Source organism: Astyanax mexicanus, chromosome 21, assembly GCF_023375975.1.
Source record: "Astyanax mexicanus isolate ESR-SI-001 chromosome 21, AstMex3_surface, whole genome shotgun sequence".
Taxonomy (NCBI): Eukaryota; Metazoa; Chordata; class Actinopteri; order Characiformes; family Acestrorhamphidae; genus Astyanax; species Astyanax mexicanus.
Window position 1 is genome coordinate 41356566 of NC_064428.1, and position 26260 is coordinate 41382825.

The window sequence follows — 26260 nt, forward strand, 5'->3', positions numbered from 1 at the left end:
GAAACTGTTGGTGGTGAAAGGAGGATAATAAAAAACCATACAGCTCGATCATGATAATAATAATATAATGTAAGATAATGTGGAAATATATAATATTAATTATTCATCCAGATTTCTGTCCTGCTTTAGTAATAAAGCATAAAACATTAATATAAAACTTCTTTACTGTACATAACGTTATCAGCTGTCACATCACATCATCATTCCGAAACAGAAAGAGGGACATTTTTGTGTGTTTGTGTGCATGTATATGTGTGTGCGTTTGTGTGTCTATGTGTGTGTGTGTGTGTGTGTCTATGTGTGTGTGCGTTTGTGTGTGTGTGTGTATGTGTGTGTGCGTTTGTGTGTGTATGTGTATGTGTGTGTGTTTGTGTTTTATGCCAACAAAACCAGAATTCCCAGTTTTTATCAGGACAGTGTTTGTCCACACTGTGAAGGTGAGAGAGGAACATGATGATCGCTTTTACAGAGCTGCATTAAATACAGGTAAAATATAAAATATATATCATTCAATATATATAATATATACACACACATAACCAATATATAACACATATAATGTAGAACACTAAAATAACGACTCGTTCTTGTCACATATTTAGCATTACATTAAAAAAGCAGATTTAACTGACTCACAGATTCAGTTAGTTAAGCCTTAAAGAAACACATGCAAAACGTAGATATAAAATTCATTTTAAAAAATGGGAAAATGGGCTGAACATTTTTTGCATAATGAATTTTAAAATGTTATTTCATACATGTAAAGGGGGTTTCTAATGTTGAGAGCTCTAGTGGTCACCGGAACATTTCTAACAGTCGCTTGTGGGTTTTAATGGTCACCTGTGATTTTCAGGAATTGCTTATTGATCTCTAAGTAATGACTCTTTAACAGTGACTATTTCAGGTGAATGCATTTTACAGAAAATACAAACACCTGAGAAGAAATGTTTTAGTGTCACATGACTGTGTGTGAGTGTGTGTGTGTGTGTGTGTATGTGTGTGTAGATGGAATGAGACTTTTCTTGGTAAACCAGAATTTCTACTTCTTCTTTTCAGTGTAAAAACTTAAACAATCCCATGCCTGGAGTTGTGTAGCGTATCTTCTAACTGTAGTTCACACTGATATTTTCACGTCATAGAACAGTAACTGGTATTGTGTTCCAGTTACACTTACAGCACCAGTCAGAAGTTTGGATACATGAAATATTGAAAATTGAAAATGAATAGTGAAGTGCATTTGTAGACCCCAGAGGATTATTAATATGGTCATACTTTCTAAATGTATGAGTTTCTATGCACTCTTATTTCCTTACAGATGAGAAGCCAAGATGACGGAAACCTTCACTTCCACTGCAGAAAACTCCATACAGACCACCATCACCACCAGTCCAGGGTCTAACATATCTGCTCCAGTGTTTGTGGGAAGCACCTTCAACGATAGAGTTGAAATAGTCTACAACACAGTCGCACCCAATAGAGGTACAGTATGTAGTGAATTAATATTGAGTAGCCTACTTGCCAATGCTAATATCTGATATTTTTATGCTTGCCTACACTTCCCTACTTAGAAGGCAGTGTACACTGTTAAAATGAAAAAGTCGAAGAAGTTCCTTGAGGAAATTTTAGGGGTTGTTCAATTTGTGTATCTTTGCTATTGTAAAGACGGGAAAAGAATGTCTTACATGGCTCGAAAGGTGCAAAAGTCTTATACTAATTCTCTTAATGAACCCTTTCATACCCTATGGTCTATTGAAATTGATAAATCTATTAAAATGGACATCATGTGTTTTCTTCATTCTTGTGTATCCAAAAAGACATTTATTGGTCAATCAAACAGTATATTGGCTCTGCCAACCGATTAAACATTTAATCTGCACAGTGAAAATAAACATGGCAGCATCCCAACTAATAATAATATTTTTTTTCCAATCATGTATTTAGTTCTACCGCATAGAGAAAAATTGTGACAAAAATAAATTAAATAAAAGTAATTTACTATCTCATTAATTTGTATACTGAATCTTGTTTCCATTCTCTTTCATCACTGGAACATAATTCAGGTCAGAAAGGGATAATCGTTGGTGTGTTTTGGGCGTAATGTGAAATAAACCAGTAAATCAGTGTGTCAATCGCTCATCATTCCCTTTAAGAGGCAGATGCGCTCTAATTTTGGCGGATTGCTATTTTAACCGTGCAGCTACCTGGAGGTGTCCAACGCTTCTCAGCAGAGGAAACTGACCTGCTTGTTCACGTCGTGAAGATAGCAATAGTCCGAAATTTACCTGAACACACCTCATTTCCAGACTGTTGGCAGGGTGTAAGATAGGGTCTCTTAAGTTTCTTGAAGGTTCCTCAAAGCAGTTCTCAAACAGTTTCAACCCCTAAAGCTTCTCAAGGAACTTGTCCATGCCAGGTTATATACTGTACAGTTTACTGCTAGAAAAGTGTATTTAGCTGAACGTAGATTCATACATTACTGGGTCCTTTCTGCCTTAGAATCCATCAAGAGTAAACAGCATTTTTTAATAATTAAGAGCCAATAACTTCAAGAACTAATCGTTCATTTACTTAATTCACTTCAAACTTTCACCTAACAGTGGTTTTAATGTTGGATGTCTTACTGTACCCACAGTGAAAGAAGTACCGAAGAGTGTTTTACAGACGCACAAAGCCAGACAGAGGAAGAAGTTCAGGTTCCTTCATGAAGGCGATGATAAAATTGAACACAAAACCTTCCTCGACACGGTTTACACAGAACTCCACATCACAGAGAGGCAGTGTGAAAGTGAGAACAGTGACCACGAGATCTGGCAGATTGAACGAGAATTTTCAAGGCGTTCTCCAAATGGGAAGCCCATCAGCTGCAATGACATCTTCAAGCCTATCCATAGATATGGACCTGATGAAAGGACGAAAGACGAAGATGAAGGAAATCAAGCTAAAGTCTTTAGAACTGTTCTAACAAAAGGTATTGCAGGCATTGGGAAAACTGTATCGGTTCAGAAGTTTATCCTCGACTGGACTGAAGGTAGTGCCAGCCAGGACGTGGACCTCATGATCGTGATGCCCTTCAGGGAACTGAATTTAGTCAGGGGCCACCAGAACAGTCTACACAGTCTTATTGGCACCTTCAACCCTGAACTCAAAGAGCTGCACCCGGAAGCTTTTGAGGAACTTAAGACAGTCTTTGTTCTTGACGGTCTGGACGAATTCCGTTCTCCACTCAGTTTTACCCACCAGTCGTTGTCAGACATCACCGAACCATCATCAGTCGGGAGTCTAATTGCAAACCTCATAAAAGGAAATCTTCTTTCATCTTCTTGTATTTGGATAACCTCCAGACCGGCAGCAGCCAGCCAGATCCCCTCTCAGTTCATTGGCCGTTTGACAGAAGTTCATGGGTTCAGTGACCACCAGAAGAAGGAGTACTTCAAGAAGAGAATCGGTGATCAAGGACAAGCCGATAAAATAGTCTCGCACATAATGAAAGTGAGGAGTCTTCGCATCATGTGTTGTATTCCAGTCTTTTGCTGGATCACAGCAATCACACTGAAACAAACCCTGGACGAATGTGACAATTCCGAAATCCCTAAAACCCTCACCGAGCTGTATATCCATTTCCTGCTGACCCAGGCCAACATAAAGAAACAGAAGTATGACATAAGTGGAGAGAAAGATTCAAAGAAGCTTCTGGAAGCCAACAGAGGAACCATTCTGAGATTGGCCGAGCTGGCTTTCAAACAGCTGATGAAACACAATGTGATGTTCTATGAAGAGGATCTCAGAGAATGTGGCATCGATATTGCTCAGGCCGCAGAGCAATCAGGCTTTTTTACTGAAATTCTGAAAGAGGAATCTGTTTTTTACCAGAGGAAGGTCTACTGCTTTGTTCACTTGAGTTTTCAGGAGTTCCTGGCAGCTTTCTATGTGTTTTACTGCCACGTGAACAAAAAGACAGAAATGCTCAACTTTTTCCAGGGGATAACCTACACAGACAACAGTTCACTGCATTATTTGCTAACGGTCGGCTTGTTACACAACTTTAACATAAAGAACAGACATCTGGACCTTTTCTTGCGTTTCCTGGTGGGCGTCTCATTGGAGTCCAATCAGAGGCTCCTACAAGGCCTCCTGATGAAAGTACACAGCACCTCAGAGAGCATCAAGGCAACCATTCAGTTAGTCAAAAAGGTGTTAGGAAATACATGTATGATATTCGGTGGCAATCAGGTACCAATCACTCTGTTCCTCTGCCTGCTAGAAATGAAGGATCACTCTCTTCTGGAGTTCCTAAAGTCAGAGAAATGTTACGAGCAGGAACTATCCGTCGCACACTGCTCAACGATAGCCTACATTATTCAAACCTCAGAGGAGGTGCTGGACGAGCTGGATCTGACCAAAGTCCAGACTAAAGAAGAGGGTCAAAGGAGGCTGGTTGCAGCTGCTTGGAATTGCAGGAAAGCTCTGTGAGTATTTTACTGATGTATTAGAGGTTTATACCTCTGCGTTGAGTCAATGTGGTGTCTGTAGCATAGCCTTCATGAGTACCCTACGCCATTGTGCACTAAATCTTAGCAATTAAATCTAATTTTGTTCGCTCATAAGAGTCTTTCACCCTGCACACGGTGCGTCACGATGCTCATTGCTATCTTACACTCCACCAACATTCCTTTAAATAGCAAAAAGGCTGGGAATTCACTTTCTTCCAGAAACGGTCCTGAAGTCCCCAAATACACAAAAGACCTGGAATACCTGAGTCTGGTCTTGGAGGTCTGCTGTCCAGCTGAGTTTTGTTTTAGGTAATCAAGAAAGGCTTTAAATCATGAAATTACAGAGCTTGGTGGGCTGAAACTAAACTCATCAGGGTGGCAGATCTTCAGATCCAGGCGAGGGAACCTCTGATCTGATCAGAAATTGTTGTTACCTTTGGCAGGGATGTTTTTATGTGCAACTCTTTATTAAATTTATTCCATATCACAGACTTTCTGGCTGCAATCTCAATGAAGAGTCCTGTGAAACTTTAGCTGAGGTCCTGATGTCAGAGGGTTCTTCGCTGAGAGAGCTGGATGTGAGCAACAACTACCTGCAGGACTCTGGAGTGAAGAAACTCTTCGGTGGACTAAAGAGTTCAAACTGTAAACTGCAGATACTGAGGTCAGAATATGCCCGTACAATTAATATACAGAACTTTTGGAATCTACCATTCTAAACAGAATTAATAAAAAGTAGTTTTACTGTATTTTATGGACTATGAGGTGAATATTATTATAAGCTGCACTATCAAAGAACATCTATTTTCTGGTCTACTTTCATACATAAGGCACACTGCATTATAAGGCGAAAATAGTCGCACAGTAATCTACTTTTCATATAGATTTCTCTTCTGGAAACTGTTTAGGTGAGTTTATTTACAGTAAGCTTAGATTTCCAATATGTTCAACAGTGCGGTTAGTGCTGGAGAACTAAACTGAAACTCCTGTATAACTCTGTACTTCAGTGGAGTGTCTTTACTGCTCCTTAATACCTGACTGGAAGAATTCATACCTAAGGTGCCCCAGATTATAAGGAGCTCTGACAATGTTTGGGAAAGTTAATGTATGGATTGGCCTGTTTCAGACTTTCTGGCTGCAGTCTCACTTCAGAGATCTGTGGACTTTTGGGCTCAGCTCTTCAAGTAGAAAATTCACCTTTGAGAGAAGTGGATTTAAGCAACAACAACCTGCTGGATTCAGGAGTAAAGCAGTTCTTACCTGTACTGAAGCATCCACACTGCAAGCTGGAGACACTGAAGTCAGTGTTAAGTTGTTTATTATTATTTTAATACTTAATTTCTATTATTTTTTGTTATTTTGTATTACGTTTTATTTTTACAGTACCAGCCCAAAGACTATGAAGGAACACATAAGGAATCATGTAGAAACTTAAAAGTGTTAAACAATCCAAAATACTCTGTGAAGCATTAAGGTGCTCTTATCTGGGGAGCTGTTTCTCTCGCTCTTCCTTTCTTGGTGCGGTCCTGATGAGTGCCAGTTTTATCATTATAACATTTTTGATGGTCTTTGTGGTGACTGCATTTGAGGACACTTTCAAAGTTCTTGAAATTATTTTTTTTATTGACTGACCTTCTTTTCTTTATTTAGTTGAGTAGTTCTTACTTCTAATAATGTTGATTAGAACATTAGTCAAATAGAGCTATTCACTGTATACCTGTAAATCTACCTCTTCACAACTTTACAACTGATGCTCTCAAACACATTAAGAGACAAGAAATTCAAGTAATTAACTCTTGATGAGTTCAGCACAGCTGTTAACTGAAAGCCTGAATTTCAGGTGATTCTACCTCATAAAACTGACTGAAAAAATACACAAAGCTAAGCAAAAGGTGCTACTTTGAAGAATGTAAAATATAAGACATATTCTGGTTTATTTAACACATGTATGTTTGATAAATAATTCCATATGTTTTTTTCTTTACGTTATTGAAATGGATCCTAAGCAATGAAATGCATTAGGACCAAACATAGGCTACTGTATCGTTTATATATTTGTACATGTGATTATTTTGCATGGTGATTATTTGTATTTTCTATTCTGAAACAGACTCGCTCTCTGTAACATCTCTGAGCATTGCTGTGAAGATCTGGCTTCAGTTCTACAGTCACCAAACTCACATCTCAAACAGCTGGACTTGAGTAACAACGACCTTCAGGATTCGGGAGTGAAGATCATCTCAGCTGGGTTGCAAAGCCCACAGTGCAAATTGGAGATACTTAAGTTAGTGTTTCTCAAAATGAGTTTCAATAAATGCTTTTGTAGTGTTACTGAAGTATAAATATACAAAACAAAGTAGCATTTTAAGAGTTATGATTTAACCCTAAACAAATCATTAATAAAAAACAAATATTTTTGCTTTTATTCCCCAATTGTTTGCATTGATTCCTGATTCTCTGTTATTATATTCTGTTTAAATTAATCAGAATAAAGAAATTCTGAAATTACTAAAAAGCAAATATCCTTTGGAGTAGTAATCTCCTTCACTGTTCTCTTAGGTTGTCTGGTTGTTTGATCACTGAGGAAGGATGTTCTTCTTTGGCTTCAGCTCTGAACTCCAATCCCTCTAAACTGAAAGAGCTGGACCTGAGCTACAATAACCCTGGAGAATTTGTGGGGAGGCTTTCAGTTTCTATCATATTAAAGTATGTATAATCAACGGTTCTCAAACTTCATACATTTAACTTGAGCAATGTTCATTGACATATTTTGGTTTTAAACTAATACCACTTTTTAAAAAAATGTTAAACTATTTTGAAGCCATAATTGTAAAGATATTTTGCCAGCCATGTAAGATGTTCCCCAGTTAAAGAACCACTGCTTCACCAAAATGTGTCAGGTCCTATGGCTCCAGCCCTACACTAAAGAAGCTAAACTTCTTTAGCTGGACGTTGGATATGTAGATGCAGTGCTGTGAAAAAGTATTTTTCCCCTACAGATTTCTTTTTTATCGTATTTAATTTTATCATATCATGATTTTTAATCATACTTACAGTTACTTAAATGTTGTTCTGGATTTTTTGGGACCTCCTGAATGAGTTATCTATGCCCTTCAGGAGTAATTTATGTAGGCCTGTCTTTCCTGGGAAGGTTCACCATTGTTCCATGTTTTCTCCATTAGTGAATAATAGTTCTCACTGGGGTTGAATGACTTTATTACCTTTTTCAGACTGATAGATGATCAATGACTGTTTTCTCATCTGTTGTTGAATTTCTTTTATCTTGCTTCATGTTGTCACATGAAGGTTCTATTTAAATGATTCCTCGATTCTACAGGTCTGGTAGTGAAATTACTTTTTCACACAGTGTTAGTTTGGTTTGTATTGATTTTGTCCCTTAATAAATTAAATAATCATTTAAAACTGTTTTTTTATTTACTCAGGTTATATTTACGCAATATTAAAGTTATGTATGTTTAAAGACCTGTAAAATGTAAGCATAGATGCTACACTGATCCCAAATAAGAATCTTGAAAGCTTCGGACATAACTACATTTGGGACACTAGCTTAATTTTGATAAAAGTTTAAACTAATTATTATATAGAGTACATTACTATATGGATGTTTTTTGTGTTTTCTTTAGTTTGGACCATGGAGGAAAAGGCTGGATTAAACCAGGCTTGAGAAAATGTAAGTCAATAGTTTTTTTAGTTTTTTGAGTTATTTTTTGTCTTTTCTGTAACCTCTCTTCTCACCTTCAGATGCTTGTGAGCTTACCATGGACCCAAATACCGTGAACCCAGGACTGAGTCTGTCTGAGGAGAACAGAAAGGCGACTACAGTAGAAGTGAAAAATGAATCTCCAGAACATCCAGCCAGATTTGATTCTGTTCCTCAGCTGCTGTGTACGGAGGGTCTGTCTGGACGCTGTTATTGGGAGGCTGAGTACGGTGGCGGGTGGAAAGGTCTGATTGTAGCTGTGGCTTATGAAGGAATAGGGAGGAAAGGTTACGGTAATGAATGCGTTTTTGGGAACAACAGAAACTCCTGGAGTATTGCATGCTCTATGAAGAACTGCTGCGCTTATCACAACGGCATGAGGAACGGCGTTCCTCCACCACCCGACGGCTCCCGCTCCAGAAGACTGGGGGTGTACCTGGACTGGCCGGCTGGGGTTCTGTCCTTTTACAACATCTCACCTGAAACGCTGAAGCTCACACACCTGCACACCTACCGTACCACCTTCACCCAACCTCTGTTTGCTGGGTTTAGCGTTACGCAACCCAACATGTCTGTGTCTTTGTGTCAGCTGGAGTAACAGGGTTCTAGACTGGGTTCCATTGAAAGGTTTTACTTCGATTGATTAAAATTAACCTTGATTGCTTTGGTACACATTTTTAAACATGAAGGTGCTTGAAATGGTTAGTTCAGGGATGCAAGTTATGGTTACTTCGGAATTAGTTTCTCAGGGGGATGTTTTGAAAAAATATTTCACACTTCTACTCTTTTACTGCAATTGAAAAATTGAAAAAGAGTTTTTAGGCTTTTTTTCTCGGTCACATGACATCACAGCGTTCAGTAGCTCCTCCATTTCCACTCGCTGTTGTGTTTTGTTTACCGTGGATCTCCATGGAAACGCATGCCCAAAGTGTAATTACGGTGCGCAGCAGTGGACAAATAGCTATTTTATTAAACGCGAGGACACAAGACTAAAAGGGGACGGGACTAAAATTACCGGAGGACCACAGAGTTTAGAGAAAAACAGTAGATAATTCAGCCTGTAATTTTCTCAGAGGACGTCTGAAAAAAAAAAACACGTACATGATCGTTCTGGACGGGAATAAAATCACAGAGGATAAAAAAAAAAGAGAAAGAGATAATTACCCAGAACCTCCTGAGAAACTAATCCCATCCAGATAGGACATAAATCCAATCTGAGCTAAAGGCTAAAGCTGTTGTTTCCATGTGGGTCAGCCAGACGTCTTCCTGTAGCAGTTTTCTCCAGTTTCTTTTAAAGGTGTAGGAAACAGTACTCACTGCTCTCTGGCTTCATCTGTAATTTCTCTAAAGAAAAGAAAACTTCTACTTTTAATAGTTACAGAGTTCTCTGTGTTTCTGTGTATCCTTTTCTATAGGTATTATTTTGTACACTGCAGTGTGTACTATTTCCAGTTATTGACTGTACCTGAAGAGATTAAGTGGCAAAAATAAAGGAAAAAAAATAAATCAACATGTCTTTGTTTTTTTACATCATTCACATTCACATTGCTTTATTTATTATAAGATAAAACAAATTAAATATGTTTTGTATGTTATCATTCAACAAAAATAAAGCTCTTTATTTAAATCTTCCCATTAGACTGGCTTAGTAAAAAGTCTGCAAATGTTAACGATTTAGTTAAATCAATCGTTATAATAATTATGAAACTGCCACAAATATATGTGTAAACATATATTTGTGGCAGTTTCATAATTATTATAACGATTGATGGGGCTTCAAGCAGTGAGCGCTGCACACACTGCGCAGCGCTCACTGCTTGAAGCCCCATCAAACTCATTAAAACACTGTGTTTAAAAGCTCAGCGGTAAATTTTAAAGCAGCCTCTGACCAATCAGAGGAGACAATGTGTTTGCGTGGTTTATTGGTACGCATTTTAGTGCGTTTAGGTTTATACCTGTGTGAAACCAAACAGAACTAATTCATCAACTGATAAGGATAATAGAAACTTTAACAACTACAGGTGTGAAAATGCCCTAAAGGTTTCTGGCTCTATAGCACTGCATGTTGTTTATATAATATATATTATTATATATAATGTATGAATATATGAAGTGCATTGATGGACAAGTGGATAAACTAAATGTGAAAGAAATGTGGCGGCTTTTCTATAAATGAAAAGCATGTGTTGCTGCACCTGTTTTAAAAATATAAAGCACAATATAGTGTAAACGTATCTACACAAATAACTAAAAACTTTGGTTGGGACATTTTTATTATTTATTATATATCAGGACGATGCAATTCCATGCAGACTGAACATCAGACCAGCATACGACAAACAGATACTTCACAACACAAGGTTAACAAACAAAGTGCAGGCCAAGCTCACCACGGTTCCACATCCAGAACCAGAACACCGGGTCAGCTGAAGGGTCTGCAGTGTTCTACAGTGGGTTGGGAATATCTGTGCATGTTTCATTTAATTCAGCGTTTTCACCAGTAGAGGGCGATATTGGCTTTATATTGGCAGTAATGTTTTCAGTGCTTCTGTAAACACCTTTATGCGTAGAACTGGACCACCTTAATCTGGGGTTTTTCAAAGGTTCCTCAGTAAAAAGAGTGGTTCTAAATACAACAATAAGTCAAAAGACCATTCTTATGCCTAAAACATGAAACATTTGCTGTTGAACAATAAAAAAAAACTTTAAAAAATGTTCTTTTTAGGAACAAGAAATGGTTCCCCAATTGCTACAAATCAGATAATTAACCCTTTTGGCTTAAAATGGTTCTATGTAGCGTCAAATGGATTCACAATTCCTTTGACTGATTAAAAGCTGTTTCAGTAAAAGTAGTTGTTCTAACACAAAAGAAATGGTTAAAGAATTGCTACAAGTTAGAGAACCAACTTTAGAGAACAACAATTTTGGGGTAAAAATGGTTCTATGTAGCGCCAAATGGATTCACAGTTGCTACAAACCCAAGATTTCCTTTGACGAATCTGATTCAAAGTTGTTTCAGTAAAAGCAGTTGTTCTAATTTAAAGAAATTTTGGTTCTTAAAACAGCACCACAAATGGTTCTATAATTGCTACAAGTTAGAGAACTCCTTTTTCAGTACTATAACAAATGGTTCTATATAGCGTCAAATAGATTCACACTGGCTACAAACCCGAGAACTTCCTTTTAAAATCTGATTAAAAGTTGTTACAGTAAAAGTATTGGTTCTATTTTTTTAAGAACTTTTTAAAAGTTGGTTCTATAAAGCACCACAAATGGTTCCACAATTGCTACAAGTTAGAGAACTCCCTTTTTCAGTCCCATAAGAGTGTATACCTTTAACGATTCTTTTAGTAAAAGCTTTGGTTTTACATGCTGTACATACAAGGGAAAATTTAAAGACTACAGAAAAATGGTTCTATATAGCACCATAATTGGTTCCCCAATGGTTACAACCCTAAAATTTAACCATGTGTGCTTAGCTTATAGAGTACATTCTTAAAACAGGGGTTCTTCAAATGTTCTTTAGCAAAAGCAGTGGTTCTTAAATGTTTTTTTAAGACATGGTTCTGTGTATCACCACAAATGGTTTATGATTGCTATGAGTCAGAGTCAGAATTTACCTTGATCGGCAACAAAAAAATTCCTTTTGTTCAAAGTTTACAACTTTAAATCCAAGGTTCCTCAAAGGTTCTTCAATGAAGGAACTAGATCCATGTAGACCAAAACAAAACTGATCTTTGTTACAAAGATTTTTTGAAGAACCTTTTAAGAATGCTTCTTCTTCAGAGCACCAACATGGTTTTATAATTGTTAGAAGTCAGGGAACCATTATTGCTGAAGCTAAAAGCAATTGTTGTACACAGAACCAAGACAACTAAAACAAAACTGAAAAACAAGACTTTGCTTGGCCGAATGTTTCTTCATGTATGAAGGAATATCTGAAGAACTATTTAGAAGTAGTTCTATATGGCACCTATGATGGTTGCAAAATTTTTCTAAAAGTTCGAGAACCCTTTTCCGGTACTATATAGAACACGTTTTGTTTAGAATGCTTTTTAAAACGTCTTTTTAGAATTTGACTAAGGTCAAACAAAGGATTGGTTCAATTGTTCTGGTCAGACTGGAACGCCCCAGTAACTCCCTCGTCTTGTCGCTCCTAGTTGGTTCCATGGTCTAGGTGTCGGCGAAGCTCTGGATCAGGTGGAAGAGCGTGACGTTGTAGAGCACCTGGTGGCCATTGTTCCACGTGTAGAGCGCCCTCTCTCGCGGGTTGTAGTCCAGCATGGAGATGTGCGAATACTGGTTGTGGAAGGGTATGTCCGTGTACTCGTACGAGGACGTGTTCGTGTGGTAGGCGAAGTGGACCTTGGCTCCGGCCAGGTGCGAGTTGGTGACGTACAGCGTTCCGCAGATCAGGAACGCCTCCCCGGCGCTTCGTTTGGGGAAGCCCGTGTCCCAGGACCTCACCACCTCCAGGGTTGCGGGGTTCAGCCGGCTCACCACCATGTTCCCGCCGTTGGGGATGGTAGTGTACACCGCCCACAGGCCGGTCTCGTCAGCCATGAGGTCGATGTCGGACGAGCCACCCCAGGAGTAGGGGAAGGTGTTGTTGTAGCCGGCCTGGCCCAGACTGCGCTGCAGCAGGACGCTCCGGGTGAGTAGGTGGTACTGGACGATGATGTTGGTCTGGTGTTTGTTGTAGTAAAGAGAACCGTTATAAACGACGTGACCCGTACCTGAAAAGCAGAGGAAAAAACATAAATATTACAATTCTCTGTAGGACAAACAAGTGCATACAATGTTTTAATTCAGTATTAAATTAAAGGCAATCAGTTAATCACATTGTTTAGTGCATTTAATCGTGACTAATCACATTGCACATCTACTGCAGTCAATCAATCAGTGGTAAATCAAATCATTTTTGTGTTACTACTCATTAATTGCATCATTTTGTTCCAGTTGTTTCAATTGCAAATAATCGCACTACTTAATCACATTGTTGTGGTAATTTATTCATGACTAGTTGCATTAGTTTGTGTAGTTAATTACAGCTACCTGCATTATTTTGCTCAGTTTATAATGATCAATTTTGTTATTTTGTGCATGTGATCAATTAAACACGGTATTTTGTAAAGTTACTGTTTGCAATTAATCAAAATAGGAAGTAGTTTGGAGTGGTCATTCACTGTGGACCTATACCTCACACTACTTCACTCTACCCTTATTCTAACCTTATTCTACCTCATTTTATCTTTACTCTACCCTTACTCTAATCTTGTTTTACCACATTTTATCCTTACTTTACCCCACTCTACCCTTACTTTACCTCACTGTAATGTTTATTTTACCTCACTCTACCCTTACTCTACTCTTACTCTAATCTTACTTTACTTTACTCTACCCTTACTCTAATCTTACTTTACTTTACTCTACCCTTACTCTACTCTTACTCTAATCTTACTGTACTTCACTCTACCCTTACTGTACTCTTACTCCACCGCACTCTACCTCACATAACCTCACTCTACCCTTATTCTACCTTACTATACCTCACTCTACCTCACTTAACCTCAATTAACCTCACTCTACTCTTACCCTGTCCTTAGTCTACATCCATCTGCCTCACTCTACTCTTATTCTTTCTCCAGCCATATGTTAATGTAGTTTGAGTTTGCTGTTATGTACAGCATTATCACAGCTCTTTTAATGAATAACAGTAAAAATGCAAATTTTTAAATTATCTGATATATTTTATTATATATGAGATGAAGCTCAATGGTACCTGCCCACGGATGGGGAAGCTGATGCACCACGAAGTTCTGTCCCTTGGTGAAGTCGTCGATGGACCCGTACTCTAAGACTCGCCGGCCCTTAAAGTACCCGTCCATAGACCAGACCTGCAGGACGGAGACAGAGACGCTGGTATACGTGTTTATTAGCATGTTTATGATCTGGGTTGTGGTGTAGGAACACATGCTGTGAGCAGAATCAGGATTTAATGGAAACAGCATGGTGGAGGAGACTGAGTGATGATAACATGCATTAGGATGCAGATGTTGTTATCAGTCTGGTTTCTATGGCGACTCGAATAAGCAGAAGATCAGGCCAGAGGAGCAGGATGAATATACACCATATGAATAAAAGTATAGAGACATCCTTTAAATCAAGCGCATTAAAAGAGTGTATCCTGCTTTTGTTGGAGTAACTGTCTCTACTGTCCAGAGAAGAGTTTCTATTAGATTCAGATAGAAGCACTGCAGTGAGGATTTGATTGCACTCATTGCCACAAGAGTATTGGTAAGGTCACAATGTTCATGATCACCCCTTCCTTCATCCTCATGGTCGGACCAAAGTTTGATATTTTGATCAAGACCAAGATCACCTCTTTTAGTTGAACCGAATTTTCTTTCTTTGATCCAGACCGAGACCATTTCTTTTGTTCAGACCAAATTTGGTCCTTTAATCCAGACTTTGGTTGGACCAAATATTGGTCTTTTGATCTGGACCAAGATCAACTCTTTTGGTTAAATCAAATTTTGGACCTTTGATCCAGACTTTGGTTGGACAAAAATCTGGTCCTTCGAACCAAATGTTGGTCCTTTGTCTGGACCAAGATTATCTCTTTTGGTTTGACCAAATTTTGGGACTTTGATCTAGACCAAAGTCAACTTTTTAGGTTGAATCAAATTTTCTTCCTTTGATCCAGACTGAGTCTATCTCTTTTAGTCAGACCAAATTTGGTCCTTTAATCCAGATTTTGGTTGGACCAAATTTTCTTCCTTTGATCTGGACCAAGATCAACTCTTTTCATGGACCAAATTCTGGAACTTTGATTTGGACAAAGACCACTTGTTGAATCAAAGATCCTTCATTTGATCTGGACCAAGATCACCTCTTTTGGTAGGACCAAATGTTGGTTCTTAAATCTTAAAAAAAAAAATCCACATCCACATTTGATCCACATGTTCGTTGGACCAAATTTTCTTCCTTTCATCCAGACCAAGATCACCACTTTTGGTAAAAAAACAAATCTGGTTTTCTGATCCAGACTTTGGTTGGACCAAGTTTTACTCCTTTGATCTGGACTGAGACCACCACCTTTGGTAAAATAATAAGAGATTATTGTATTTTGATCCAGACCAGGACTACCTCTATTGGTAAGAAACATCTGATACTTTGATTCAGACTTTGGTAGGACCCAATTTGGGTCCTTAGATCTGGACCAAGATCACCTCATTTGGTTGAACAAACACGGTACTGTAGATTAAGGTTAGTAATTGGACTGGGCTTACCCGGTTATCCGAGCTGGGCATCATACTGTCCATCATCCACGAGCCAAATCGGGACCCAAAGGACCTAATGGTGACCGGGCTACTGATGCCTGTTAGCCTACCACATCCTGGGAACACAAATAGATTAATTCTTCATAATTAATTACAAAATGTGTTAGACTGTGATCGGGCTGAGTTGTTCTATAAAAACAGATATGATTTGAAAAGCTCCAGAGTGGCACAACTGTCTAAGTGCTGACTCTGATATTTTATTATTAGCTGCAATAACAGATTTAGCATTTAGCCTAGCCGAAGTCGCTAATAAACACAAACACACATATTACCGAGTGTGTTGATGCAGGTGTGTAGCTGGTCCTCCAGTAAGATGGCCCTGTGCTGTAATTGGCTGTAATCGTAGGCCTCCAGCTGCTCCTGTAGGAGAATGAGGGCGGTGCTTAACCTCTCCACCTCCTGCTTAAGGTAGTCCAGCTGCCCCACGTCTGCGCTGTACTGAGCTACAACCGCCAGCAGGGGGAGACACTCGTTCACGCTCTGCTTCAGGTCCTGTAGGAGGGGGGGTAGGAATTCTGTGTTAGCATGAGCCAGTACCTGTTATTAGCTACATTCTACAGAATGTGTTAGCGTGTTGTTGTACCTGTAGGCCTTTAGCGGAGAGGCTCTGGAGGTTATTATGGGCTGTTTTCACTCTTCGTTCGACTGAATTCACTCGCTGCTCCGACTCTCGAAGATAATGCAGATCTCGAGATGTTCGCAAATCCAGCACCTCCAAATACTGAGACACGTTCTGAACCTGAAAATTAAAAAATAAAGATAATTTTTACAAATTAGAAGATTTTCCTGGGCACTATTTAAATTTCTGATCGAGTTTCTAATAGTACTACTTTAAAAAAATGATCAGTAATCAATATTTATATAGTTAACACAGTTAAATTACTATCCTAGTCCTATACAGCTTGTATTTTTTAATGGGTAAAAGTGATATTGAGCGTTTAACTTCGAGAGTGGAACATAAAAAATGAACTTAAACATGCTGTTTTTTGTATCGACCTGCCAAGATTATATACGGCAGTGCTGTGATACCAGGGTGGACAGATTTCTACAGTGGTTTCAGCCAAAATGTGTTTTAAATATGTGGACCTGCCAACACTGCTGAAAAATAATTCTAAAGTATAGTATGTAGTTCCAAAATTCCACTGATTCCTTCATTTTGCACTATAAGCTGCACTTAAAATCCTTTAATTTTCTCAAAAATCATTAGTACTGCTTATAATCCAGTGCTCCTTATGTATGAATTTTACCATGTATTAAGGAGCAGTAAATCCACTCCACTGAAGTACAGCAGGTATTAGCAGTATTAGCATTAGCCACTAATTACACTAAGCGCCCTTTCGCCATTCAGAGGTGAGTATTATTGGCCTGTATCTTGCTGCTAACTCCGGCTAGCACTGCTGGAGCAGTAATAGCATTAGCCGCTAACCATGCTAAGCGCTAGTTAGCTCTTTCACCACTCAAAGATCAAATGCTAATGCTCCAGCCTTAATGCTGAAAAAATCTGTAAATAAACAGAAGCACTTTACTCACCCAAATAAACAGTTTTCAGGAGAGAAATCGTTTTGACTCGTTTCACTTTAAAAGAAAGTGTTTTTCTTAAGAATTACAGTTTTGTTTACTTAGGTTAGCTTAGATTTACATTGAAACCTGCTGAATTAGAAGGAAAACATGGGGACACCCCTGTTCCTTACTAGTGTCGCATAATGCGCCTCATAATCGGGTGCGCCTTTTAGTGTGAAAAATATGGTACTTCTGTTCTACAAGGACTAGACAAGCTATGTGTGTGCATTTGCACATTTGTGTCAGCAATGGGTGCATCGTAAAGTGGCTGGATTTGTTAGAATGTGTGTCTAAAAACATTTGGACAGCATGTTATTATGTGTATTCGGCTACAGGTTATAGTGGAAGTGGTGATTATGTAATTGTGTAACGACTGAGTGTGCAGTAATGCCGCAATTACGCTTGATTACGCACATTATTCACAGCCCTGCTGTGTGTGTGTGTGTGTGTGTGTGAGTGTGTGTGTGTGTGTGTGTGTGTGTGTGTGTGTGTGTGTGTGTGTGTGTGTGAAAGTGTGTGTGTGTGTGTGTGTGTGTGTGTGAAAGTGTGTGTGTGTGTGTGTGAGTGTGTGTGTGTGTGTGTGTGTGTGTGTGTGTGTGTGTGTGTGTGTGTGTGTGTGTGAATTACGCACATGCTCCGTGAGCTGGCGTAGGCGAGTGTGTCGTGGGTCTTTTCTGCAGAGGTTCTGTGGGGGGGCGACGAGAGTACACACACACTTCCCCTTCGCATCCGCCACTGAGCCGAACACCTGCCACCCCTCATCCTGCCCCGGGTACAGCGCCTGCAGATACCATTACATAAAGTACTGTGATATCACATTACATAACATACAGAAACATTCCTAATATTTTAAAATGTTTAACATTGTTCCAGCAACAAATCCCCTGCTTCTGTCCGAGAACTTCAAACCACTCTACTTATCACAGTTCACTAAGCTCCATCACCACAGTTCACTAAGCTCCATCACCACAGTTCACTAAGCTCCATCACCACAGTTCACTAAGCTCCATCACCACAGTTCACTAAGCTCCATCACCACAGTTCACTAAGCTTAATCACAGTTTATTAAACTTCATCACAGCTTAATTACAACAGTTCAATAAGATCCATCACAGTTCACTAAGCTCCATCACCACAGTTCACTAAGCTCCATCACCACAGTTCACTAAGCTCCATCACCACAGTTCACTAAGCTCCATCACCACAGTTCACTAAGCTCCATCACCACAGTTCACTAAGCTCCATCACCACAGTTCACTAAGCTCCATCACCACAGTTCACTAAGCTCCATCACCACAGTTCACTAAGCTCCATCACCACAGTTCACTAAGCTCCATCACCACAGTTCACTAAGCTCCATCATCACAGTTCACTAAGCTTAATCACAGTTTATTAAACTTCATCACAGCTTAATTACAACAGTTCAATAAGATCCATCACAGTTCACTAAGCTCCATCCCAATTCTGAAATTTGCATTACAATTAAGTTACATCACAATTCAAATAAAACCATCACAGATTTTATCACAGGTCACTAAATCCTGACATAGTCCTATAGCCCTCTATCTAGAATTCTATCACAATGTAACACATCTAGTTAAAACTCTGCAATTCCATCACAGTTCAAACCATCGCAAATAATTACAATAAAATTCATGACATTTCTAATCAAACACACTCTCTCTCTTTCACCCATCTTCCCTCTCTCTCCCTCCTTTACTCATCTTCCTTCTCTCTCTCTCTCTCTCTCTCTCTCTCTCTCTCTCTCTCTCTCTCTCTCTCTGTTGAGCTCTTTAATTAGCCGAGCTGCACCCTGACTCTGCTCCATCTGTTCAGATGCACCAATTAATACGTGTGTGTGTGTGTGTGTGTAAGTGTGTGAGTGTGTGTGTGTGTAGTGTGTGTGTGTGTGGTGTGTGTGTGTGTGTGTAAGTGTGTGTGTATAAGTGTGTGTGTGTATCTCAGTGGTAGCTGAAGCACAAACAAACCACCCACTCAGAAAGTACCCACGTCCTGCTGACACACACACACACACACACACACACACACACACACACACACACACACACACACACACACACACACACTGTCCCTGCCCACACACACACACATATTGGCACACACACACACTGCGCTGTGCGGTTGATTAGGTTCTGGGTGGGGGCCCGGGGTCAGTGTACTGCAGTTTGCGCAGTGAGGAGATTTGGGGGCGGAGCTTTAAAGCCGGAGTCCGATTAATCCCTGTTATAATTTATCACTTTTATCCTCAAAGTGTTCATACAGAGCCTCTAATTCAGTTTAGCTCCGCCCATCAGCTCTGAGGCTATAAGGAGTGTTTCAGACTGGACTGATTTTTCAAAGAGCCACATTCTATATTATACATTTCACTGAATTCCATCACATGTTATGAATTTCTATCACAGTTTGTCCAATACCAGCATATTTTACTAAACTCACCACAATCACATTTCACTGAATTCCATCACATTTTCTGGATTTCTATCACAGTTCATACAATACCAACATATTTTACTAAACCCACCACAGTCACAGTCCGCTGAATTCCATCAAAGTTCACAGAATTCCAACATATTTCATGAAAATGACTACAATCACAGTCCATCAATTTCATCACAACTGACTATAATTTAATCTCAATACACAAAATCCCACATTTTAATCACACTTCACTGAATTCCATTTTAATTCAGGGAATTTCATAACAGTCCACTGAATTCCAACATATTTTACTAAACTCACTACAATCACATGCCACGAAAACTGAATCACAATTCACTAAATTCCATAACATTTTACTGAAATTCATCACAGTCCACTGAATTCCATCACAGTTCACTGAATGCAAACAGTTTTCACTAAACTCACTACAATCACAGTCCACTACAATCCATCACAGTTTACAATCATTTAATCTCAATTCACAAAACCCCACATTTTTTTTATTCAGTTTCATCAGAATTTCAACATATTTTACTAAACGTTGCATCACAGTTCACTGCAGTCCATCACACTTCATTACATCCCATCACAGTTTACAATAATTTAATCTTAGTTCTCAAAACCTCACATCTAAAAAACTAAAATCTATTACAATTTACCAAATTCCAACATACAATATTTCATTACTCAAAACAATCACATTTCACTAAATTAAATCACAGTTTAATTAATTCCATCACAGATTAAAGAAGAAATTCCATCACACTTTACTGAACATCATCAAAATTCTAATTAATTTCTATCGCAATTCAACAAATTCCAACATACAGTATTTCAGTAAACTCACTTCAATTACAATTCACAACATTGCATCACAGTTTACCAAACTCTCATAACTTTGATAACTCTGATCAATAATCAGAATGTGATTTCAGATGATCAGAGCTGGTGTGTGAGTTTGCAGGTGGTTAAATATCTGATCATCCAGAAAACAAATCCATTCCAGATATTTAAATCAGATTTCAGACTGTGATTGGATTTCAGGTGGTGAAGCTGGTCTCTGATTGGACGGTCAGGCTGGTTTGTTAGTAATGTTTTGAGTGAGGTTTGCAGGGTAATGAAGCGTATAGTTCTCCAGCATGCATCATTTATTTATTTCCTGATTACATAACATGTGTTACGCATGCCTGAAACAAATATTAATAAACATAAGAGAAAAAATATGGAATTTTCATCAAATATGGAGAATTTATAACATTTATAATAACGTCTTAGCTAGTCAATCAATCAATCAATTAATCTATCAATCAATCAATTAGCCAGTCAATTAACATTTTACTCAACAAATGCATGTTTAGTTATTTTAATTAATTAATTAATTACAGCTTGGCCAAGAGTAAATGGACTTATTCACCGTTTCTTCTGAAACCAAGGGAATTAAAAGAGTTTATCCTGCATTTGTTGGAGTTACGCTCTACTCTACACTGCTGTGAGGATTTGATTGCATTAGAAATGGGACCAATAGGATCACATTTATTCATTTATTCCAGATAGTTCTATTCTATTGGCAATACTTCTAATAAACTAAATGGACTAGACAAGCTGTGTGTGTGCATTTGCACATCTGTGTCAGCGCACACACACACACACACACACACTCACACACACACACTCACACACACTCTCTGGGTATCAGTTGGACCTGTTGCTGTGAGACGGTTCAGTGGAGCGTCTGATTGGCAGGCTGGTGTCCCGCGGCTGCTGCGGCGTTGCCACGCAACCATCCCAATGCCAGCCAATCAGAAAACACCTCTCTACCATCTGAAATCACACACCGGGAATAGTGTGTGTGTGTAAGAGTGTGTGTGAGTGTGTGTGTAAGAGTGTGTGGGTTAAGGGGGTCCATGATCTTTCCTTTGAAAATCCATTAATCTCTCTCTTTTTTCACACACTTACACTCACACACACACTCATACACACACACACACACACACTACACACACACTCATACACACACACACACACACACACACACACACTCTGCAGGGATGTACCTCCTGTGAGGGATTCCCTCGCCGGGTAAACGCAGCTCAAACACACTGATGTCATAAAACACAGGACACGCCCACCAGCCTTCACTCAATAACTCACTCCTTTATCTGTTCATTTGTTTGTTTGTTCAGTAGTTTTTATTTTTTTTTACTAATTCTTCAATTCATTAATTTATTTATTTGTTTATTTATTTACTGATCAGTACATTCCTTTTCTGTTCATTTATCTGTTTGCCTACTGAGTTAATCACCCCTGACTGTGATTGTTAGTTCTGAGACCTCCTCCTGACTGTGATTGTTCCTAATCACCACCTTGTTAGATCTGAGACCTCCCTCTGACTGTGATCTCCAGATGATCCAGAATGCAGCAGCACGTCTGATCTTCAACCAGCCAAAACGGGCACATGTCACCCCGCTGCTCATTGAGCTCCATTGGCTACCAGTTGATGCTCGCATCAAATTCAAAGCTCTTACTATCGCCTACAAGGTGATACAGAACAGCTCCTTCCTACCTGCACTCGCTCCTGAAGGCTTACGCTACCTCCCGGCCGCTGCGCTCCTCCAGTGAACGTCGCCTCGTTTTACCAAACAAACATTCACACAAAGCAATCCAGACTGTTCTCATACAGAGTTCCCCAATGGTGGAACAAACTACCTTCTACTACCAGATCAGGAGAATCTCTCGCTATCTTTAATAAACTCCTGAAGACAGAGCTCTTCAAAGAGCACTTACTCTCCTAACACCTCTAACTAACTACCTTCTACTACCAGATCAGGAGAATCTCTCGCTATCTTTAAGAAACTCCTGAAGACAGAGCTCTTCAAAGAGCACTTACTCTCTTAACACCTCTAACACACTAACTACTTCTAACCTCATTTCCTTCTTCCCCTCCTTCACTCCTCTATCCTATTATTCCCCTTTGACCTCCTTTTATCCCTATCCAAAGATGTTTTACCTTCAAACTTATTTTACATTGTACTTGACTATTGTAAGTCGCTTTGGACAAAAGCGTCTGCCAAATGTAATGTAATGTAATGTAATGATTGCTAGTTCTGAAACCTCTTCCTGACTGTGATTGTTCCCAATCACCACATTGTTTTTTTCACAACTAACAATCACAGTTAAGAGGAGGTCTCAGAACTAACAATCTAACTAACAATCACTCCGACTGTGATTGTTAGTTCTGAAACCTCCCTCTAAATGTAATTGTTCCTAATCACCACCTTGTTGTTCTCAGACCTCCTCCTGACTGTGATTGTTAGTTCTGAGACCTCCCCCTGACTGGTTGGTCCTAATCACAACCTTGTTTCTTGTAAGATCACCTCCTGACTGGGATTGTTAGTTCTGAGACTTTCCCCTGGTTGTGATTGGTCCTAATCACCACATTGTTAGTTCTGAGACCTCCCTCTGACCGTGATTGTTCTAATTACCACCTTGTTTCTTCTAAGACCTCCCCCAGATTGAGATTGTTTGTTCAGTGACCTCCCCCGAATGTGATTGTTTGATTTGAGATTGTCTCCAGACTGTGATTGTTAGTTCTGAGACCTCACCCTGACTGTGATTGTTCCTAATCACCACCTTATTGTTCTGAAACCTCCCTCTTAACTGTGATTGTTCCTTATCACCACCTTGTTCTTCTGAGAACTTCCTCTTACTGTGATTGTTTATGATCACTACTTTGTTCATTCTAAGACCTCCTCCTGATTGAGATTGTTTGTTCAGCGACCTCCCCCAAATGTGATTGTTTGATGTGAGATTGTCTCCACACTGTGATTGTTAGTTCTGAGACCTCCTTCTGACTGTGATTGTTTCTGATTACTATTTTGTTCATTCTAAGACAATCCCCCTGAATGTGATTATCAGTTCTAAAACCTCCCTCTAGCAGTGATTGTTTCTGTGTTGCAATCATTTCTACAAACGTGCAATCCCCTCGACGTCATCAGGAATGTACAGTTACATGATTAGTAATACGTACGCTGATGATCTTCTCAGATGTTCCGGGTCGTGCCAGGGTCTGGTTGAGTCCCACCAGTGAGGGCAGAGTCTGGGACATCCAGTTGGTGACCATGGCCATGGTGCTGAGGACCATGCCAATCTTCAGAATGGGAACGCTCATCACTGTTTACTGGCAGGACTTTGAAACGGTACAGGAACGGTGGTGCTCTTGGTGGGAGTATTTCAGGGGACCAGGGCGAGAACGGTGTCAACCTCAAGGTAGCATTAATGCAGCAGTGGTGTAGAACCTGTGGAGGAACATTGAAGTAATCCTGATATCATGTTGGAAATAACCAAAATACTCTTCCAACAATGAAGAACGAGTCTCAGAACAGTTCCCGAAGAGTCGTACCGAATTCTTCTTGAGCGACAGATGAAACTTCGGGATGATTCCCTTCTGGTGCTACAGACCGTTCTGGGAGGTTGTTGGAACGTTGGGATTGGTGTAAAGCTGGTGTGACGTTCTCTTAGAATATCGTAGACCAAACTGCAACAACACCAAACACCGATAATCCAGAGCGAAACGGAATGCGTTACGAACAAAATTCCGAACCGGACCGACTTCCGAACTTCTCCAGACTTCAGAAGCTCCTCAGACCTGTACTGAGGAGTGTCCTCTGCCTGACCTGAGAGAGAGATAAACGGATAGAGTGGAGGATAGAGATAAACAGAGGGATATAAAACAAGTGAAGAAATAGAGTGGTGAAGTGAGAGAGAGCGAGAGATGGAAGGAGGAGGAAACGAAAAGATGCTGCACCAGTTCGATCGGAACAGAACAAGTGTCTTCAAGCTCCCTCGCTCTCTACCTCCCTCCCTTTCTTTACCTCCTTCACTCTCTCTCTCTCTATTTCTCTCTCTCTCTCCCTCACTCACTCTCTCTCTTTCACTCTTTCTACCTCCCTCTCTCTTTCTCTCTCTCTCTCTCTCTGTTTGTGACAGTGTGTGTGTGAGAGACAGTGTGTGTGTATGTTACTGTGTGTGTGTTTAGTGGCTCAGGCGCCCCCCAGTGGACAGGAGGAGGAGTGTAGTTTGTTTCTCTGGATGATTATTAATGTTTGTTTGGTTTTGTCTGTTTATTGTTTTGTTTGTTTGAACTGTGTTTGACCTTTCAAATGATCTGTTCATTCATTTTTGTGTTTGTTTGTTTGTTCCTTCGTCTGTTTATCTGTTCATTTGTGGTTTTGTGGTTTTCATTTGTGTGTGTGTGTACATTTTTATATATATCTATTCATTCATCTGTTTGTTTTCTTCTTTTTATTCATCTGTTTGCCTGTCCTTTTGTCTGTCTGTTTGCTCATTAATGTTTTTTTTTTCTGTTAATGTATGTTTGTCTGTCTATTCTATGTTATCTGTTCATTTATCTGTTTGCAAATCCATTTGTCTGTTCTTTTGCCTGGCTGTTCATTCATCGTTATGTTCATTTTTTTGTCTGTTTGCTCATGCATTTGCTCTTTTGTCTGTCTGTTCAATCATTTGTTTGTCTGTTTTTGTCTGTCTTTTTTCTCATCTGTTTGTCTGTTCTTTTGTCTGGCTGTTCATTCATCTGTTTTTTTCTTTTTTGTCTGTTTAATCATCTGTTTGACTGTTCTTTTGTCTGTCTGTTTATATATCTGCTTGATTGTTTTTGTCTGTTCATTCATGTTTATCTGTTAATGTTTCGCATGATTGGTTATCTGTTTGTTTTTTTTGTTTGTTTGTTCAATCATCTGTTTTGTCTGTTTATTCATCCATTTGTCTGTTCTTTTGTCTGTTTTTGTTTGTGTGTCATCCATTCAGTTGTTCATTAGTTCATTAATTTAAGTCTCTTTATTTGTCTGTTTGTCTATTTTTCGTCTCTCTATTTGACTGTTTGTTTGCCTTTATTTCTGTTTGTTTTGTTTGTTTATCTGTGATTTGTTTGTATTTATAAATGAGAAAACAATAAAGGAAGCTTTGTTTGTTTGTTTGTTTAATAATCTTTTATTTATAAATTTTCCCTCCAGTTAATAATATTAATCACACAGGCTGTTTACACACTATACGAGTTTTTCCCCAGATAAAAACTAAAGTTATTATAAATCATTATATGTATGTGCTTCTGATTAGAGTTGGGTTTAAACACTGAGAGAAATACAGAATAATGGACCTTATACAAAATGTAAACAAATTTAAACGTGGTTGTGTTTAGCACCATAGATACAGAACATTCAAAATAAACAAACATCAAACATTTATAAAAGAAAAATCAACATCAAAAATCTCATTACAATAGAAAAGAATAATTATGAGGTTCGAGCAGTTCAGTAAACAACTGGAGGCAAAGCAGTACAGTAATGTGTGTGTGTGTAAGTGTGTGTGTAAATGTGTTTATAAGTGTGTATTTGTGTGTTTTAGTGATTAGTTTTCAATCTCTGCCATAGTGAAGACTAATTGGTCAATTAATACATTTTAATGAATAATCATGTATCAAATATTTCTTGATTTTGAGAGAAATCAGTCATTATTTTATTTTTTCCAATAAAAATGTAAAATGTGCTTTACTAAAACATATTTCTTTATTAATGAAGGCACATAAAATTAAATTACTCTTAATAGTAATTACAAAAAAAAGTGATTTCACTTAATTTCTTCTCTTTTTAAATATGTTATTGTTGTTTCTT

At 38.9% G+C, this 26260-nt stretch overlaps 2 protein-coding genes across 5 annotated transcripts; one reads left to right on the forward strand and one right to left on the reverse strand.

Moving 5' to 3' along the window:
• The first annotated feature begins 362 nt into the window (after positions 1 to 362).
• Positions 363 to 9746, forward strand: LOC103029899 (NACHT, LRR and PYD domains-containing protein 12). 3 transcript variants are annotated; one of them, XM_022674435.2, is made up of 8 exons: positions 363 to 486; positions 2633 to 4466; positions 4981 to 5154; positions 5617 to 5790; positions 6601 to 6774; positions 7050 to 7196; positions 8135 to 8181; positions 8253 to 9746. In XM_022674435.2, the coding sequence occupies exons 1-8, from the start codon at positions 378 to 380 to the stop codon at positions 8807 to 8809; spliced, it is 3216 nt and encodes a 1071-aa protein (XP_022530156.2). In that variant the 5' UTR covers positions 363 to 377; the 3' UTR covers positions 8810 to 9746. The 3 variants fall into 3 exon arrangements, with proteins under 3 accessions (XP_022530156.2, XP_049325295.1, XP_049325294.1); XM_049469337.1 differs by lacking the exon at positions 363 to 486 and adding an exon at positions 1325 to 1479; XM_049469338.1 differs by lacking the exon at positions 5617 to 5790.
• A 720-nt stretch (positions 9747 to 10466) lies between these two features.
• olfm2b (olfactomedin 2b) lies at positions 10467 to 24810 on the reverse strand. 2 transcript variants are annotated; one of them, XM_049469359.1, is made up of 8 exons: positions 23974 to 24810; positions 23602 to 23869; positions 17746 to 17895; positions 16138 to 16293; positions 15827 to 16046; positions 15504 to 15610; positions 13994 to 14108; positions 10467 to 12947 (listed from the first exon to the last, which is right to left on the reverse strand). In XM_049469359.1, exons 2-8 carry the CDS (start codon positions 23740 to 23742, stop codon positions 12385 to 12387), a joined length of 1452 nt encoding a protein of 483 aa, XP_049325316.1. In that variant the 5' UTR covers positions 23743 to 23869; positions 23974 to 24810; the 3' UTR covers positions 10467 to 12384. The 2 variants fall into 2 exon arrangements, with proteins under 2 accessions (XP_049325316.1, XP_049325315.1); XM_049469358.1 differs by having other exon boundaries at positions 23602 to 24810.
• Positions 24811 to 26260: the final 1450 nt, after the last annotated feature.